Source organism: Atta cephalotes, assembly GCF_000143395.1.
Source record: "Atta cephalotes unplaced genomic scaffold scaffold00044, whole genome shotgun sequence".
NCBI classification, from domain to species: Eukaryota; Metazoa; Arthropoda; class Insecta; order Hymenoptera; family Formicidae; genus Atta; species Atta cephalotes.
Genome location: NW_012130108.1, coordinates 110,053 through 131,080, shown reverse-complemented (window position 1 = coordinate 131,080; position 21,028 = coordinate 110,053). Strand labels below are relative to the sequence as shown.

General features: G+C 32.2%; 1 protein-coding gene across 3 annotated transcripts in view; it reads left to right on the top strand.

Moving 5' to 3' along the window:
• Nucleotides 1-21,028, top strand: part of LOC105622354 (thyrotroph embryonic factor) — an 87,301-nt gene that overhangs the window by 50,581 nt on the left and 15,692 nt on the right. The window contains exon 4 of one of the 3 annotated variants that reach the window (XM_012203776.1): nucleotides 3,738-3,750. The exons of 1 other annotated variant lie outside the window; for it this stretch is intronic. In XM_012203776.1, coding sequence (XP_012059166.1) covers nucleotides 3,738-3,750 — 13 coding nt within the window. Of the gene's footprint in view, nucleotides 1-1,137; nucleotides 1,445-3,737; nucleotides 3,751-21,028 lie in introns of those variants that run through there. One more of the 3 variants, XM_012203775.1, reaches the window with a different exon arrangement.

Here is a 21,028-nt window from a genome sequence, read left to right as displayed (position 1 = left end):
CACGTTACGTAGTACACGCACGCGACGTAGTTCTTTCTTTCTCTCTCTCTCTCTCTCTCTCTCTCTCTCTCTCTCTCTCTCCCTCCAACCTCTTCCTCTCTCTTTCTCCCTCTCCCTTTCTATACCCACCCTCTGTCTATCTTTCTCCCTCCTATCTGTGCCTGCCTGGACGCCCGCGTTCCTCCGTCTTCCTCGCTCCATCCTTCCTCGTGCTATCTCTCTACGCTCACCTCCAGGACGATGTTGAGGCACATCGTCCGTGCCCTGCCCCCTCTCGCCGGCTATGGAGTGGGACCAATAGGAGCGCCGCTTCCGGCAACGATGGTGCTCCAATCGGCATGCGACGCCGACGGATAGACGCTGACGAGAGGCGATTTTGACAGTCAACACTGTGCTACTCTCTGAGCTCGCGGTTTAATCGTACACTGGACTTACTTCGAGTCTGGGATCCTTGTGATTCGTGAATCGGAGCAGTGCCCTTCGCAGCGTGGACTCTATTGCGTGGTCACCACGCGAGTTTCCGAACGCATTAGTCTGACTGCTCGCGAAAGTGCTTTCTTTTTATTGGATATTGGATTTTCTCAGTGAATCATGATCGTATCAGGCCTATTGTGAGTGGACTAATTGAAGATTTAATCAAGCTTACTAACGGATGAAGCGTGAGGATTAACAACCATCACGTGGTCGGACAGACAGCGATCCGCTTCGAGAACTCGCCGGGATAATTTGATCGAGGCGAAACGCTAACCGATCGATTGCGGAAAATTCCGCAGCTGATTCATAGGATAGACTACAAGCATTCCCACGGAGATTCCCGCCTTCAGAAATAATCGTATGTTCGCCACGACGCGCCTCGCTTCTGGAACCGAATCTATTCGATAACGGGCGGACAGCCTCGGTGATCAATAGCCCGCGATAAATTCAAGTAATTCTCTCGCCGATATATACAGACATCGCGGTTGCTCCTTGCGTCGCGAACATCCCCGCTGTCACGGATGCGAGCGCGTCGTCCGGCTCGTTGCAAGTGAAAGGAAACCTCGGGAGACTTGTCGTTTAACCACGTTGGACATTGCGGGGGGGGCGGGGGATCGCGTGAGATACCGCGAGAATAATTAAATGCGCGCGTGAGATAATCGGATGAGCTGCGCTATGGAGTATCAGCAATTGGCGCCACCGCCGGTACCAACTGGGGTGCTGCACACCCAGGCGCACCATCCTCAACCCCAGCATCAGCAGCCGGTGCAGCCGCCGCAGCATCCGCACATTGTAGTCGCGCCGGCTCATCAGCAGCCGCAATCCCAGCAACCACCGCCACCACCCCTGCCGCCGACCTCCCATGGCCATCAAGTACACCCGCCGTTACCGCCCATCCACGAAGACAGCACAAGTTCCAGGTGGTCCCAGTACCAGCACTTGTGGAGGCAGCATCATGTTTACATGAACGGTAGGCACGCATATCACAAGTTGGAACTAGACAGATACGCCGATCTCTTCAAAACAAAAACTTAGATCGATAAAAATTCATCGATGTATATTTCACGCACAGCGAGAGATTTAATTTCGCTAATAAATACTCACTGTGTGAGTAGAAATTAAAGATGGTTTTTCATAGCATAATGATTATGAATCAAGCTGTGTAATGTCACGATATATCACTTGGAAAAATCGGCTAGAGAAGTAGTGGCATAGGAGAGGGAGAAGTCGTCGTTCAGTAGAAACGCCCACCTGTTGCTTACGTTAGCCAGCCTACATTCAATCTGTGACTACTGCACGATGATCAACATATTAACGCTCAACGCGGAATTGACGTGTGTTTGTTCATTTACAATATATAAATAGAAAATTTCCAAAAGAATACGCCAAAAGATACGCGTATGAATAACAATAACATTTAAAAAAAGATCGATTTCCAAGATTTCCAAGATTTAAATCCTTTTTTTAATAAAAGATTTTATGACAAACGGAAAAGATATGTAGAAAGAAATTTACGATTTAAGAAAACGCTTGATAATAAAATTGAAATAAAAGTATATACTCGTGTTCTTAAGTATTTTTAACTTTTTAAAATAATATATGACGCAACACATAAAAGATTTACAATTGAAAAAATTATTGCTCAATAATGAAATTGAAATAAAAATATATATTCGAGTGCTTAACTATTTTTAATTTCTAGCTAAAATAATGTATGATGCAACAAAGTATAGTCATTGTAATGACTGTCACTGCGAATGTCGTTGAGAAGCGTCTTTTACCTGCATCGTTTATCGCGAAACATATCTGTTAACTAGGCGGGTCGGATTAATCGAACATGGAGCGTGAATGAATCATCCATCTCCATGTATGTAAACGTGTGAATTCATCTATGCACCTATCCTAGTTACAGCGGATTCGACTCAAGGCTCTTCGTATTTGCATCCTCCCACGTCCTCAGTTCGTTCCTGCTCGCGTTCGTGTTTTTTCCTTCTCTTTTTTTCTCATCTATTCATCTCCTTTTATTATACAAGTAGAAAATTTCCATGGAGAAACTATTATTGTTTATTTGCATATACTTTCAAGTCATACCACGTCGAATTAGAACGAACTGTGTTCTATTCCTATTTTATATATTCAGTTCTTCATATCCATTATGATTTTAAAAAGCAAGCATAACAAATTTACTTACACAAATGAATCAGATACTACTTATACTCGGTAAAGAAAGATAAAATAGCAAAATGTTTGCACTACTTGCCGTCTATTTTAAAATAGCAAAAAATATTTGCTGTGCACATTAACGAATATTTGAAAAAAATATTTGTTGAAAATTAATTTTTTTTGAGCGTAATAGTATCTAATATTTATTTAATAATCAACAATTTGGCTATTAAAAGAATTGTCCATTTTTTCCATGAATATAATAAAAATTAATTCTATTGTTATTTGATGATAAAAGTTCATTAATTTTGTTAAATAAATGAAGATTAAGATTAAGATTTCATATGTCATTAAAATGCGAGTTTTCATATTTTTTAATTCAAAATTTTTCATTATAATTTACTATTGAACATAAACATACGTGAGAAACATGATATTTAGCATAGCATATGCTAAATTTTAATTTAATGATGGACAATTTTACTTTTTTATGATTTTTTAATACCCTTTTCTAACACATAACTTTTTCTATAAGTACATGTAATTTGTTTAATGTAAATTAATATTCATAAAACGAATATTATATATCAATATTCATATAAAGTTGATTTAGTGCAGATTATTTTTTCAAAGTTTCAATTTTTCCAAGTTTTAATTTAAAACTTTGTCGATTTATGTTCACGAATTAATGACTGATATTGTCTTTGACAGTACGTTTGTTGAAATAGCGATACTCCGCGATATTGTTATCGAGCACAATAGATTAGAATCGCGTTTGCGAATGCACAATACAAAGGATGGGTTAGTTTAGCCTCACCTAGTCCTAAAGCATATAACATTATATTATACTGTTAGCGTCACGTCATCGTTAATAATGACAAATTCGTACCTCGAAATTATTCTTTTTACGAAATTTACTAATCACGTTGATATCTAAATTCTGTAATGCAAAAATGTTTCATCAAGATATTCTCAGGAACAATTTTCAAGAAGACATTTGAGGGATATTTTCAAAAATTCAGAGTAAGAGAATATTTAATATAAATAATAATATAAACCTGAACACAATTTTGCACTTTGTGCAAATTAACAACATGCAGAAAGAGATCCTTTGTAAACTAAAATTGTTAGATTATTATATCAAATTATTATATCAAATATATACAATTTATAATTTATAAAGATGATTTTAGATTTTCATTCAAATGCAAAATTATTTTGCGATTATTTAACGGAGAAACAATTTTTCTGAAATTTTCATGACAATCTTCGCAGATGTTATTTCACGGATAATTTATGTAAAATCTGTTAGCTTTTCTGATCGATAAATTTCCCTTATGAATTATTATCGATTTATCTAGTCCACTATGAATATTAATATGCCTCTTAGAATTTTAGATTATATAGAATGATTATATAGAAATTATCAGATATAAAAAAACCGACTAAGCCGTGACGTAAAGTCGACAATCTTGTCGATATTGAACCGCATCTTCGATTATACGAGCGGAGTTTCCAAGTTAACTCGCGCGTCGACCTATGACCTCAAGATATCTTGTTCTCGACCTTGATGATGCTTTGATTGGAATTCCGCTTTAAAAATCTTTTGCAATTTTTTAAAAATTAGAAAGATATTTGTTATAAAGATATTTGTAGAAGATCACGCAGCAAGCTGAGAAAATCTCTTATGTATGAGTATATACTATTTATAAAAACATTTAAATTGTCTAACGTTTCTATCATAGATTAACTTTAATCTCAGATTAACTGACTCTTTATTTTTATCTAATTCTTAAAATTAGAAACAAATAAAAAGTATAAGTTAAACCGAGATTAAAATTAATCTACATTGATAGAAACGGGCATAAGTCACATTCGCGAGAAAGTACTCGCATTTTCCTTAACAAGCACTTTGTATAAGATCCTATGCACGAAGTCTGCTGTACTGTTGTGTCCTGATAAAACAGGTGAAACTACAAAGTGTAACGTGTGTGCATGTACGTAAATATGCGTGCACATGTGAGACATTTTTTTTCAACGCGTTGATACACATATATATCGACAATAATACATGCATGTTGCGGACTGCATTCGGAGCACGAGTGCAATCCACGTGCTCTGCCTTTTAAAGAAGTCGATATGCGAAATCCGATTTCGCCGAACGATATTGCAATCGCTAGAGACGAATATTTGAGGATCATTCCATTATTTACTCATCCCGATCTTTCAAAATATCCGATGAGTATCTCCTGGAGATGGTCTTGCAAAAATTATTTATTAATTAGATCCTTGAATTATTTGGAGATGTTCACATATAGAAATACACATTTATTTATTGAATTATTTATATTATTTTCTACACATACACATATGGAAGCTTTGTTTCCTGGTTATATTACGTAATCGAATCGAAAAATCATCGCGACACAGCGAAAGTGAGACGCTTACTCGTTTTAACATTAATTGACTAATAGCTAACAACTGACGAATCGTTCTTATCTTCTTCCAGGTAAGTTTCACTTATAAAGTTGTAAGTCAAGCTACATGCGAAATCGATCGTATTGCGTTAAGAGAGAGAAAAGAGAAGAAGTACTACATATTATTTACAATACTAAATAAAATAGAGTTTGGATAATTTTTTTTCAGAATTCATTGATTATTAATTATTGATCCAATTAAATGGACGAAAATAACTTTCATTGGATTCATGATTAATGAAGTGTTAATGTGATAGGTAATAATTACACTGACACCACATGTCGAGATATCAAATAATTTTTCAGCGGGGCAGAGAAAATGTGCAAACTTCTTTCTGAGCTAGTTGTGCAACAAAATTATGACAGCTGCAAGAAATTTAAGTTGAAAGACTTCGAATTATTGTATTGGGACTTACAGATAAAATCTTGAAATCATAGCAATTCGGTTATTCAAATTTTTGGGAATTCGTGTGATTAGTTAATAATTATCACTTCATTGCTATCTTATATATTGAGAAAAATATTTTGATTGAATCAATGAAAAATGGGAATTTGGTGAGATGAAACAGAATTTCTGATTATCAAAAATTGCCTGGTTAACAGAAATTTTCTTTGATATCCTATTCTTGATATATTTTGTTGATTTAAAAACATTTTTCTCAGTGCAAAAATTAGCTGACAAAATGTAATATCGAATTGCATATTTTTTTCAGATTAATAAATCAGAAAATTTCAATAATATTAATTCAATAATACTGTTTAAGATTCTTATAAATATAATTACGCCAAGAATTATTAATATTTCCTGTATAATTTATATAAAGAGAAAATGATTATTATTCTCCTTGAGTTATTGTAAAAAATATCGAAATACAGAGCACTCGTGAGTTCATTTTCTGAGCATAATTGGAGAACATGTTTGGCATATTTTGCGATATTTTTGATATCACAGTTGCACGTTCATTCATTCATCTTAATCAAACACTAAAGATAAAGATAGTACGTAAATCGATTTTTTTTTGCAAGTGACGGTACCGACGACATGATTAGCGACGTGATTAGCCTTATTCAAAACCTTATTGATAATCTTCTCTTTTATTCTTTTCTCTTTTTTGCACAGTCAACTTCAACAAATACAATGTTGTAATGTATCAATTAACACATCGATTAACATTGCATTACAATGTGCAAATTCGAAAACTTATAGAATCTTAATTGTAATCTGAATATTTAAGCTCCATGCAAAATACGTGAAATCCCGTTATTATTCAATCATTCAAGGTTGTATTGTCAGTTAGGTCAGCAAGGCCACGGTTAAAGATTGCCTTTCGATTATAGTTATCCGATCGCTGGTATCATTTGAAATGTACGCAATCAAACTATCGAACCGTGTACATGTATGTAAAAAGTGTTAATTCTTTCATACACGTGGGAAATTCATACTAAAAAATAAATCGATGTAAAAAATGCGCGTGCCGCATTAAAAATATTGAATTGAAAATAAAATTCCGTTCTATGAAAATATTCAGCGCTTTTGCATAGAATTCTCTGATTTTATTTCCGTATTTCCGACGTTATTTAATTAAATTATTTACTGAAATACATACACAGATTTCAAATCTGTTATGAGTTTTATTTAATCAAGTCTGTCGGTCAAAAATCTCAGCGGGAAGTTGTAATTTCGCGATTTTCACATATGCCGTCACGCGTAGGAAAAATTCGCTCGATCTCACTCGCCGACATCGCGAGACTGTTTCCATCATGCAAACCTACACCGTGGAAACCTGGCTATTCAGGCTTAAACCCGGAAGACAGCTGGCGTTGCGCACGATTCTCGACTACGTCGTCATCGTACTCATCGCTGCGTCGTCGTCGTCATCGTCGCCGGCGTTGTCGACGAATGTCCAGCCGTGCAGGCTGTCGGAGAAAGTAATCATGTGCCATTCTTAGGAATAGACACCTTCGCACTTTCCGCTAGCGGCTCATTATTGCCCGTGGAATTTTGTCCTGAAATATATTATTGTTGATGTCTTGTGTTTTACAAAATAAATAAATAAGGAATCTTGAAATTGAAATCATAAAGTTAATTAAAACAGCGCTACTAAGAATATATATATATACATATATATATATATATATATATAGTGCGGTTATGTTTTATAAAATAATAAATTGATATATATCAATGGATAAATCAAAATGATGTTATATCAACATTATTTTAATTGAACATAATTTTATTAATTCAACATTATTAATGAATCAAATACGTTATACTCTTGTTTTAATAAAATTTTGTTTGATTGATAGTATTATTGAATTAACAAAATTATTAAGATAATGTTGTTGATATAACATTTTGTCAATGTTTTTCGAAAATAAATATTTTGACTCAAATTGAACCATTCGTTCAGTAAACTAAGTATTATAAATATAAGATTGAAATTACGAAAGTATAAGATAAAGATCGTAGAAATTTCTTCTTAAGCTTCGCAAAAAATCTTATCTAATAAATTAATCTTTATTATTCTATTCAAAATACAACTGTGTAATGTCCTAGATTCTTATTAACTCTAATTTAATTTCATATTTTATTAGTTCACCATTATAAATTTAACGATAACAATATGAAGCCTGAAGAGATAAATCATAGTTTCGTATTTTGAATAATCCTAATAAAAAAGCGCTTATTGTTCCTATTTTTTAATCATTTCTAATTTGCGGTTGGAGACGTGTCGTATGTCTGATAAATAAGAATAAACAGAAGTCTTAAGTAAAAAAGGCATGCTTCTTCATGTTCCTAATTACAATGTAAATAGCAAAGTAAATTACGAAAGCAAAATTGTCGAAAAAAACTTTTAAAACTTCTTAGATAATGTAAGAACACAAGTAGACAACCGGTTCTATGCTTCTGTGGTCGATTTAAAGATATATTATCTTCTGTATATAACAGGGAGAAAAAAATGACTTGATGGTGATCGGCCTCTTGGAATCGAAGAACATCCTATGATAACGATCGAGAGATTTTCCCATTTGACAATAAAATAAAAAAATATTACGATTAAAAAAAAGACGATCTTGTTGTACGCAAATATTATCGACAGTTAATATTGTCCATCATGAGTTACGATCTTGTTTTTAAACATCTGAGAATATCAAGTCTTTTCATTATAAATAAATAAATAAATTTGTTTGCGTTCATAATTTTTTAATTAGATAAATTACATAAAGAGATGAAAAAGAGTAAGATTTATTAATTATATCCACTAATAAGAAATATCAATTTTAACTTCGTAAATTGCAAATTGAACTTGTTATAAGATTGTCACAAAAATCTTATAATTATTTTATATTTAAAAAATCTTCTCTATTCTCGATACCATTGTTTATGTAGAAAATTATATTTGACTGAATATCTTTATACATTTCAAATAAAATATGATTGATAAAATACTATAAGTATAATTTAATGTAGATATTAATGTGCATAATTAAATTACCTTCGTTGATATATAAATAATAATTTTTTGGAATTCGAAAAAATAATTTCTTAATGCAGTAAATGTAGTAATAAAAATGATTTTATGTTAGACATTAAATCTGCCCTCACGTATGCGCATGTAAAATACTAATAAAATATCACAAAATAATGCAGAAACACACGCGATATGAATGAATATTAAGTTAGAAGTAGATTGTGCTGTTTTTTAATGAATATGGAAATAGTTAATGGGGTATTTGATCTCATTAGCGGGCTAATATTACTGTGATCATTGAACGATGTTGTAGCGTTGGTCGATATAGAAACAGTTCAATCTGCTCGAGCTGAAACTAGTTCTGGCGCACTTCATAAATCAATGATAAATTCTCCGACCGCGCGGTATCCCAAGGTTTCACAGCGGCATATTCCGCGTGTCAATCTCAACAAATGTTAATGTCACTAATATTCTTACATTGTAACAAATACACGTTATATCGTGACGTATAAAAATATACAGCGGAAATAATTGATGAAAAAGCAACGATAAAAAAATTAATTTATATTTTTTTAAAGTTACACAAATTACATTATTGTTATGATGTATGAATTTTGAATGATTAAATCGTTTCTTGAATTTGAAAAATTTAGATTTTAAATCCCATTATCTGTAAAAATAAAATATATGATTCCAATCAAATGTAATAAAAGTTATGCGATGAACATATATTCGCACAAGATTGCGAATATATACATAGTTGCATCGTCATTAATTTGATATTTTTTTCGCATGATGTTAATCGGCAAGAGAGGAAATCTGTTGCTAATCTCCTGTCTATTAATCGTTATTACAGGCTATGCGCGTTCTTTCTATATGAGAACCGGAAGATACCATGACCCGATACGTCAGAACTGGACAAACGAGCTAGGGAAGAACGAATTCGTTAAATTCACTTGCAAGAGTATATGTATGCGTACAGGTGCATAATGTATGTACGCTTGCACGTGTCATTAGTCGCTATTATCTAAACGTTCTTTAAATAGACCTTTGTCAAAACGAGATAAAAACGTTAAAACACAAAAGACCGTCCATCGAAATAGTACCATGTTCTAATTGAAATGCGTCAGTTGTTTGGTAAGTTCAACTTTATTATGTATAAGCATAATAAATATAAAAAGAACATATAATTGCATAAGTATAAGAATATAATTTCGCATGTCCATTTTTATCAATATAGATTAATTTTAATTTCAATTTTAACTCATTACTTTTTTCTAATACTCAGAACTAGAATTAGGTCGGAAACAAAAATTCGTGACGCTGCTATATTTGTATGTCTATATTTCTGTTTTTAAAAAAATTTGGTAATTATACCATTCAATAAAGCAAGTTTTCAGCTTTCAGAATTTGTTTTTTTTTTATTGAGAAAGTACAATGATTTTTACAGAGTTATGAACAATCAAAATGTTCCTTTTATTTTCGCGATAAGTTCAGTAACAAAAAATCTTAAGAATATTTAAAAAAATCGATTTTGTAGAAAAAATTTTAAGCTTTTACATTAGAAATTTGAAAATTTTTGAAAGTTTTTTTTAACACATGACAGATCTACAAAATGAAAAGAAAATTTTCCATTTTGACTAGCTCATAGTTTTCTATATTCTAGATTTCTGTATTTTTCTATATTTGATAAAAATTACCAAATTCACAAAAACAAATCAAAAACATAGTGACCTCTAGAAAGTAGAGATTTTATGATTTAAAATCTTCTTTTAAATTTAAATGTTGCTCATTTTTAATGAAATTGTACAGTTATCTGAATTCTAAAGTTCGTAATGGTTATTAACTTTTGTTCTAATTCAATATTATTAGTCAAAATATCTGGAAGAAATAACGAATCTCTCTCTCTTTCTCTGTCTCTCTCTCTCTCTCTCTCTCTCTCTCTCTCTCTCTCTCTCTCTCTCTCGATATATAAAAATTCAAGAAAAAAACCCACTTACAGGTCTTTATATTTAAAAGATTAAAATTTTTCATGTCTATATAAATTGTCTAATATAAATTAACTTTAATCTCAGTTTAATTTACTCTTTACCTTTTTTACTACTCAGAACTAGGAAAAGTTAATAGAACCAAGATTAAAATTAATTTATGTTGATAGAAATCAGGCGATTTAAACTTGCAACGAGCGAAAGGGTTTGGCACGTCTTGAACCCTTTCTTCCTTCAATATGCGTTCGAAAAGTAATTTAAAGACGAGTTTCTCTTTTCGCACCGGAAAAAGGAACAAATAAAGAACAGGAGAAAGAAAGGGTCGCGCTGTTTACGAGAGAAAGGCGAACCGTCAGAGAAGCATACGTACGTGCGTGTTCGTATGAGACATATGCTCGCGGATATACGCAATCGTTTCTGCGTCCCCGTTATTTCGGTGAAAGTGAAAGTCACGCGGCACGCGACTTCCTACTCCGATCAAGCTTTGCTAGACAGATAATTTGTAATGCGACAAAGCCTTTTAGAGAAACTGTGAAATATTTCAGGGAATTATCGTCGGAAAATTTTTTTTTTTTTTTTTGCAAATCGATATCTTTAACAAGTAAGAAATTATATTTAAATAAATTTTTCATTTTATAAATATATATGTTTAATGCTTTGCTGTATTTTTAACGTACGTCTATTTTGATCGAATCTTTTAAATCTTTTTAGAAATTGTTTGACACGTTACGTTTTTCTTATTATCGGATTTAATTTGTTAAAGGAAGTAATGTATGATAAAATAATAATTAATCTTAATGAGTTTTGGAAATGATTCTGTCGGACGTGACGCCAAATGATTAATGATAATCGAAAGTTGTTTGAATTAATGAAAAGCGAAACTATCTCGGCCAGAAATGTAAATGACGGTCATGGTCTCCGCATTTGGGAACAGTCGAAATCGAGGATAATGTGTGCTCGCCGAAAGCATGATTATGCCAAGACTTTCCACTTTCTGGATATCACGATCATTGTTACTTAAATCGTTACGAAAAAGTGCAATATGAAACTTTTTAAAGAGAAATACGATCCTATATATAATTGTATTATCGCTATGTAAACGCTATACAATTAATCGTTTTGTTTGGAAAAAGTATCATTACAAATACATACCGAGGGGATATCTCTTTTATTTATTTATTTTACCCAATAAAGCGCGGAAGCTCACAACGATGATTTTCCGCGTTCCAGATCTCTATTATTTTTTCTTCTATTAATCGTTTTTCACATTTACTCGTGTCTGGTAATTAATAAAGGAAATGCGCATAACTGCTTAAACCGCTTTCCAGCGATATGGAGCGGCAGGAAAGAGCTGGAAATAATCTTTCGTTACCGAGTAGGAAGTATCGGGTGGAACAAGTTTTATTTTTTTTTTCTCCGACTTTATAATTCATACATTTTACTGCCAGGTATTGATACAGATCATAATTGTTTCATTCGCACGCTTGTTAAAATACATATTCGATTCCGGCTTGGTTTCGCCTAAAAGACCTGTTTTTATCGGTATGAAATTCAGTAGTTTGATTACATTGAAATGAGTTATCGTCAAAACTTTTACCCTACACACAGGATATATTCGAGGCATCGCCACGCAGGGCTGACATTTGGATGGCCTCCTTTCTCCAAGTGGCACGTGGGCTCGTACTTTTCGGCACAGCAATGAGAAAGTTGTTGCCGTTAGATATGCCGACCTGCCGTTAACGAATACGGGTCCAGTCTTGTGAAATCCCTTTTTTCTACCTCAATCCCGGAACTGTACATCTTAACTATCTACTGGGCTTTTTTTTTTGATGAACATTTTAATGATCCATTGCCTGGGCAATTCCTATGGAAAGAATGATTTTACTGAAGTATCTAAAATTTAGCTCGATACAGAAAATAACTTTGTAGGAACCGCAAGCATGATGAATGAAGTAAAAAGTTTAACAGTCTAGCAATCAGTTTGTGAACGTCCTATATAATTATTTTAATGATGATAACATAAATATTTTCAGCTTCAGTTATTTTTAGATACTTCACTAAAATCGTTCTTTCCGTATATAAAAAAATTGTTTCTAAATATAATAGCGATCTGTGAAGGAAATCTTGATGCATTTAACGTGAAAATTATTAAATAAATATAGGTACAGTTTAAACAAGTTATTGGAAATGAATTTTCCACGGTTTCGTGTATATCAGAGACTTCAATTATTCTGAAGTGTTCACTAATTTCTTCATTCTATGAATATAAATATGAATCTTGTAGCGGGGGATGATTGTAACGAAGAAGGAAAAACTCCCATCGAGAGGAAGGAAATAATTGGCATATCTTAATTATCTACCTCGTACGGAGTTTCCAATTAAAGGTGTCTCGTGACGGGCGAATCGAATCAATTAAAATTGACCTTATAAAGCGTCGATATCGCTTCAATCTAGTCCATATACTAAGGAAAGGAAGCGATAATTGTCAATTATTGTCGCAGTAAATTGCATATCCTAGTAGAGCGTCAAGCAAGATAAGAGGTCGATTATCGGGCCAAAGGTAATTATTACAAGCAACACAATGCATCTCGAGAACGATCAGCAACGGCTGGATGAGAAAATATTCGCAAGAACGATGAATTTCCGTTCGTTTATATTAAAAAAATAAGAAAATCTCAATTTGAAATAAATCAGTACAAATGTTACGCAAACTAATTTTTATCACTTTACGCAATATAATTTTTTTTAATGGATCTTTCGAGATACATTTCAAGTGTAATTATAAGATATAAATGGTATAATTCTATTCGAAATGAAAATAGAAACTTTACATAGGCATGAAGTGGAAATGTGCATTCTTCGTCGGACACTAGGTGAAAATATTACGTTTTTCTAATAAACGAAATCAATCATTACTTATCGCGATCGTGGCAATAAGACTCGTATAATTAACACGCGTGCGCGCATTCAGTACTTCCTCCTTTCTCTTCTTCCGGTTTACGCACTTTTTCGTTCGCCTCGCCATCAAGAAGCCGGAGGAGAGAAACGGAATGCGGCCTTGACACGGCATGAAAATAATAAAAGCTGACAGAATAAGCATGGATGTGCGATATACGCGCGTTAGTCGGCAGCAGCTGTTAGGAATTAATTTTAGATTAGACGACCAGCGGGTGCCTCTGACTAGGTCAACTTCGTTCGAGTCAACGAGCCTCGTAAATGCATCGTCTTTACCAACATGTTAAAATAAACTGTTCTTAGCATCTTTCCGCGCGTGGCAACTGTGATCATTTAAAAAATAATAATCGAATTGTGTGTGTATGTATGCGTATGCACGCGCGCGCGCGCGCGCGTGTGTGTGTGTATGTGTGCAAATTAAAACTGCAATTAGACAGGTTTCGTAGAATTTCTATTAATCCCAATATGAATGAATTTTTGCATCATTTGCAATTGTGAGAGATAGAAAGAGAGATATCAATATAATTCATATATTTTTACATCACTTTTAATTTTTAAATTTAATTTGAAAACTTGATAATCTACTATTTGAACAAACAACATATATTAAATATGTATCGCTCATTTGCTTTACAATAATGACATAAGACGTAAAAAATTCTTATGTTCTTAGTTGATTGCAGAAAAAAATAAAAACATGAAAATCTATTTTAAAGAAGTAACTAAAATTGCATTTCTAAATTAATGCTTTAAAATTCGAAACGTTTAAACTGATTTTCTGTTAAATTTTGTTTTCTGAGTTATGTTTTGTTATAGCAAACGAGTGTCAACATATCAATTATGGACATATCAAACGATACATTTAAACATATATCAAACCATTTTATTAAACAAAATCTTTAAAGGAATAGAAAAATCATATATATTATTCACTCTGACATATATCTTATTAGACAGCGCGTCAATTTTGCTTCCTAGATCCACGTTGCACGCCATATTTACGCGTTGCACACAGTATATACCACAGTATGCGTCACAACACGCATCGAGCAGACTCGTTTCCGCGAGTTTTACACGCGTGAGAAAGGGGAAAAAAAAGAAACGCTCTACCGCAAGTAGGGAGCAGAAGCAGAAGAAGGAAAAACACGGTTATTCTTCCTGACTTGCCCCCTCCTGCTTGTATCCATTCCTTTCGACTTCTCTTTCTCTTTTCCTCGTTCTTTAATAAACCGTGTCCTCCTCCTGTTCCGCTACGAGCGCGGATTTCTCTTTCATCCTGGTACAATCTGATTTCTCTGGGCGTACGCGGGCACACGCCGATGGATTTGATAAATAATAATTAAAAAATTCTGTCAATGTGTTTTCAAATATTTTTGTGCACTGAAAAAAAAATATCTTAATTTTAAAGAAATATTTCTTTGCTCGTATTGAAAAAACATTATTTCTTTGAATCAATGAAAATTTCTTTAAAAATTTTAGATATCGTATTTTCAAAGAAATTTTCATTGATTCAAAGAAATAATTTTTTCAATACGAGCAAAGAGATATTTCTTTGAAATTAAGATTTTCTTTTCAGTATACAGAAAGTTTATAAATAAAATACTGTACAATAATTTCGATGAATTTGCTCGAGAAAAATTTTCATCGAGCGATAACATATAAAAGTATTGTTCTATTTAAAATATGTAAATATGTGCAGACTATCTGTTCGATCTTAACCTGACAAGAGGCATAAAACATTTTATGACGGAACAAAATTTTACGAGCTCGCGATAACTCGCTTGATGCAATCGCGGTCTAATACACAAATTGACATTTAGCGTCCATGTTCATTGCGGTCTTTATATGGTGAATTAAGATAAATATATGAATTTTTTTATTTTAATTGGTTTTTCACAAGATGCAATCTCTTAGAAATGATGAAAGCAAAATTTACATATAATGGATGCTTTTCCTTTAAACCACCTAAGGAATTCGTGCACACCTAATCTTTTATTCTCATCATTTGTTTGTCTATATGAAATAAATTTACAATTTAAACGTTCTCATGTAGTGAGAGTTTTCTAAACATGTTACAGTTGCTTGTATCTTTAAAGATTGTGATTGTCAATGATAATAATTTCTACAAAAAAAAAAATTAAGAAATAATATTTCAACACTGAAAACGCTTAATATATCATTACATATATATTTATATATTTTGCCAGGAGAGGTATAAATCTGTCATCTGTTGCGTGTCGCACTTAATCGCGCAAAAATATTGCGTCGCGACAGGCCCGTTTCAGTCCGTATACAATGCTCAGAATTCTTGTTGTGGCGTTATTCGCGAAGTGGTGTCTGGCTTGCTAGCAAGTGAAAGTTGTTCGGGCCACTTTCCCTCGAAGGAACCGAGCGATCGTTCAGCTGGCTTCCGGGCTGCGAAGTCGCGATAAATGCCAGAGATCCACCGCCCCGAATCGGTCAAACTTCATCTCTCATTTATTCTTCATGAATTAATCGACAAAAATCTGTTTTTCTTTCTTCCTTGAGGAAGTATGACTTTTCAACGGACTTTAATTCCTTCCTTTAGAAATTATATTCATTTTAAATTCTAAACAAGAACGAACGTAACGTATAATATTTATGAATTAATAAATGATCGACAATTAGAATAAATTATTAGGTGCGATTTTCTTATATGACCTTTAAAAGAAGAACGTCCATTATTGACATTTATGCCATGTGTCTTAACGTAGCTTTCATGAGTCTCAATTAATAATAATCGTCAGAATGCAACCCTCATCAGCTGGTGGCTTTCACATGCATTCTTCGCGACATTTATAGGAGTTTAAAGGAAAAACGTCCATTTTATTGATACTTATTAATATTTCATCAAGATAAGATTTCTTGTTTTAAAAAGCATTTCTTGTCTTGTCTTGAAAATCAAAGATAAGAAATTTCGTTTTTCTTGTCTTGATTATTTCTTGATATTATTATTGTCTTAAATTCAAGAATCTTGATTTTTTAAGCAGGACTCTTGATTTTTTAACTACGTCACGTCGTAAGAGATAATAAGAAAACATAGGTATAAATTGAATGTCAAGTTGTCTCATAATTTACTATGTTTAAAAATGCGCCTATAATGTTTATTATGCACAAATCTATTAATAAAGATTAAAAATATTTCTCAAATTATCATTTTTAATATCATGAGGTTATTGCCAAATATAACTTCACGTATTTCAGATTATTAGATTCCTAAGGTTATTAGATATGTATAATTATTATAATTACTATTTTAATCATTCCTGATTTAATTGATACTATTAGTAAAAGTATGCAAATATTTATACATAATATACTTTTGCTAATAATATCGCAATATTGATTTTACATTCAACATTGATTTTATATTCCTTTATATAAATGTAAAGATTAATTATCTAGTACAAGGATGTATCTAAATGGGTATAATTTAATTTTGATTAAATCAAGGACTTTTCATTTTTTTATTAATCGATTTACATTCTGCTATTTTGATATTTAGTGAAAATGTATGAGTATACATTTATATATAAGTTGTTACAAATACCAATTTATATAAGTTGTTTACTTATATAAGTTGTTATAAACACCAATAAATCCAATTGAAACCTAACTTATTCAAAACTTTTCAAATCAGAAATAAAATAATAAAAATATTAAAATAATAAAGAATCAAAAATAAAAACGGTTACGGAAAGAATTTCAAGAAATTTCAAGAAATCAGATTTTATTTTTGATACTTTATTATTTTAATATTTTTTTAATACTTATTATCAAGAAATCTTGATAACAATTTCTTGTTTTGTCTTGAAATCAATTTTCAATTTTTTGTTTTGGTCTTATCTTGATTCAAGACAAAAAAGGAATTAAGACAAGATTTCTTGAATTTCTTGATCTTGATGAAACACTAATACTTAGTCCCGTGTCTTAACGTTCAATTAATAACAGTCGTCAGAAAGTACAATAATTCTCATCAGTCGGTGATTTCCGCGGGCATCCTTCGCGACGTTCACAGGAACGTCGTGTATACCGGAAACTGCGCGTGTCACGAGGACGCGTATGCGCGCACGTGCGCAAGAAAAGGGGCCGAGGTGTACAATACGGCGCTGCCTGCCCCCTCCGTAGCCTTGTAATTTTCAGGAGAATTGCGTGTTTGCGGGAAATGATCTGTAAAATTACAGTCGCGGCTTCCTGAGCGCGCGCAAGTGCAATGCACATGCGGACGAGCATATCCATACGTATATCTGCTCGTGCGGTGCCGTATGCGAGTAAAGGCGTCGCTTCGTGGACTTCGTACATCGCAAATTGTTTCCTTTAACGCTTGTGCCCCATTCTCTCTCCGCGGACTTTCTCCCCGGATCGATTTGTATAATTTAATTGGTTCGACGAGCGTGGCCGCGTGTTGTGCGAATCCGCACGGCTGATAGCTGCGTCGTTAATGCGGAACTGATGTTTCTTCTAATTTTATCTAATTTTATCTACTTGCGTGCGGAAGCGCAATTTTTCGAGGAATTTTGGTAAATCAAGACGTTAAAAATTTTGTAAATATTAATTGTAAGTATTAATTCTTTTCACCTCTTAGTACACACAATGTGTTATTTGTGTTCTGCTCATTTCTTTTTTTTTTTAAATACTGTACTGACAAAAAATAATATACTGAATTTTAATAGATATTTGTTTGAACAGTACTAGTTGAATTATTAAATGTAAACATATTTTGTTTAATTCAAGAACCATTAATTTGATTTAACTTTTTAAGTAAATATTATATATTTCAAGCAAATATTTATTAAAATTTAATATACATTTTTTTTCAGTGTAGGAACACCTAGTAATTTTTCTTAAAAATTCCTTCCTTTTTTTTTAAATACACAACCTTTTAATACACTGAGAAAAAGTTATTCATTTGACTAAATTAATTTAGCTTGTTTTTATTTCTTTCGATTTTATTTACGTTAAACATATTATATTTGACATTTTTCAACGAATGAAATAAAGACAATTAAATTAATTTAAGTCAAATGAACAGTTTTTTTAGTAAATATTTTCTAAAGGTATGTAAGAATCACTTAACAATTTCTATTATATATATTTAAAAAAAATGATAAAAATTAACTTAGACACGAATGACCTATCGCGTGTAGTAAAGAATCGGAAAATTATATTACGGATTAAATAACCTTTAATTAATTCCCAAGAGTCAGGCTTTTTAAATTTCATAAAAGAAAATATCGAAGCACATGGCATATGCGTATGAACATCTTATTTTGCGCGACAGCATCTCATATTAATCTTATATTAACTACCATGTAAAGGTTGCAACAGATATTTATTCTTGCTTGTATAATTTATCAACGTGTACTACATCGATCTGTCTTCGGATGAAAATATCATCGAAGATCCTATTTAGCGGTCAAATGCATTGCACCGGGTCAGTTTCCGCGTAACTTTCGCTCATGATGTCTATGTGCTTCTATTTATTCAACAATTACCTAATGTCGTATACAACATTGATCGATAAGTCGACATGCAGCTGTTTGCTATCTCAAGAAAAAAATGCGAATCAAATGCGCTGCGCCGCTTCACGTCCCAGTCAGAAATGATAATGGAATCGACATTGAATCGACGTCGATTCTATTATCATTTCTGACTGGGATATTACACTGTCAAGGACATGTATCAATCTTTTCCAATTAATTACCAGGAAACAAAATAATACGCTCGTATATCAAAAAAAAGAAAATATCTTACTTTAATCGACTGTGTACGTCAAAGATTGTGAGAAACTGGATATCACACGTATAGTAAGAATCCCGCACATTTATTAACAGAACTTGGAAATATTTCCACAGTTAGCTCGACCATATTACTATATCATGACGACATTAATTACTTGTTTCCTTTGCTGATTCGTGGAAGATGCAAATTTAGATCAACAATCATAAATATTATCTGTAAATAGAAATCAATCCACCGTATATTCCTGTATAATTATATGAGCTAATAATAAAGACGAAAAAGGAAAAGACGAAAGAAATTCATATTATATTATTACTGATCCATCAGATTAAAAAATAAAATGAGAAATGGCACGATTTTACTTAAAAACAACTTTTAAAACCGCGTTCGAAGATTGTAAAACTATGTTCTGATATAAAAACATTGTCTTTCACTTTCATTCTAGAAGAGATATTCAGCCAGCGATGCTAGCGTCAATTATTATTCCATTGACGTTTTAAAGATATTCGATCTAAGACTAATCGAACGGTATTGATACTTTTTTTTCTAGCAAATGGAATTCAACGATTAAAAATACCAACTAACCGACTAAGTAAGAACTACTGAGAAAAAAATAAGCCTAAATTTAAATAAATATTTGTTTAATAATAAGAAGATTGTTAAATCAAATTAATGTTTTTTGTACCAAAATACCAAATAAATATATTTTTATATTTAATAAATATTTAGTTGATACTATTCAAATAAATATTTATTGAAATTTAGGATATATTTTTTTCTCAGTGTATGATTTGCAATTAAAAATTTAAACTATTATTTACGATTAGGATTTGGTACTAATTTTTTATTCTCTTTAATCAAATTTTTTGATGAAATAATATCAAAAGAAAAAAACGTTTATTTGCAGACAAATTATAAAAACTGAGAAACACGCGATGATCGAACATGTTACATAGATTACGTGGAACGTAACGGTTAAGAATTACCTAAAAGAATTACCACACGAGCGTATTACATGGACGGCCATGTTCCATGGCCAAGGACGAGCCACGATTCCGCGTCCCTGAAGGACATGTATGCCTTTCAAAACCAGTTACTGAACGCGAGATCGCTGAGAATACAGCCGGATGCGGATTTAGCTGTTCAATATCGATTTTCTATATAAATGCACAGTAAAAAATATTTTCTAATTGTGTTGAAAATAATCCGTTCTTATTAAAATTTTGGGTTGAATTTTTAACATATTCGAATGTTAATTTAACATAATGTAATTGTTATTTAAATAGTACATTTGTGTTTGAATTAATGTTCACAAAATTTCTTACTATCATTATAAAACAACAAAATTTATTAGTAAGTGAATGAATAAATGACAATATAATGTGCTTTAAAACATAAATTTTAAGATAAATAAATAAAATATTAATTATAATTGTAGTTAATTTTTTTTAATATATCATAAATGTTAATTTTATTGAAAAAATGTTTTCTTTCACAATTTGCTTACAAATTGTGTCAGTTACCTTTTTTTGTGTTTATCTTCTTAGATAATACTTGTGTTACCTTCTAACATATTTATCTTGTGTTATATTAATATAAAAATTTAAGTAAATCATTTAGGATATATAAAATGTATTTTTAACACAAATTTTGTGTCACTATATGACACTCGACGAGTCAGTGTGTGTGTGAGAGAGAGAGAGAGAGAGAGAGAGAGAGAGAGAGGAGGAGA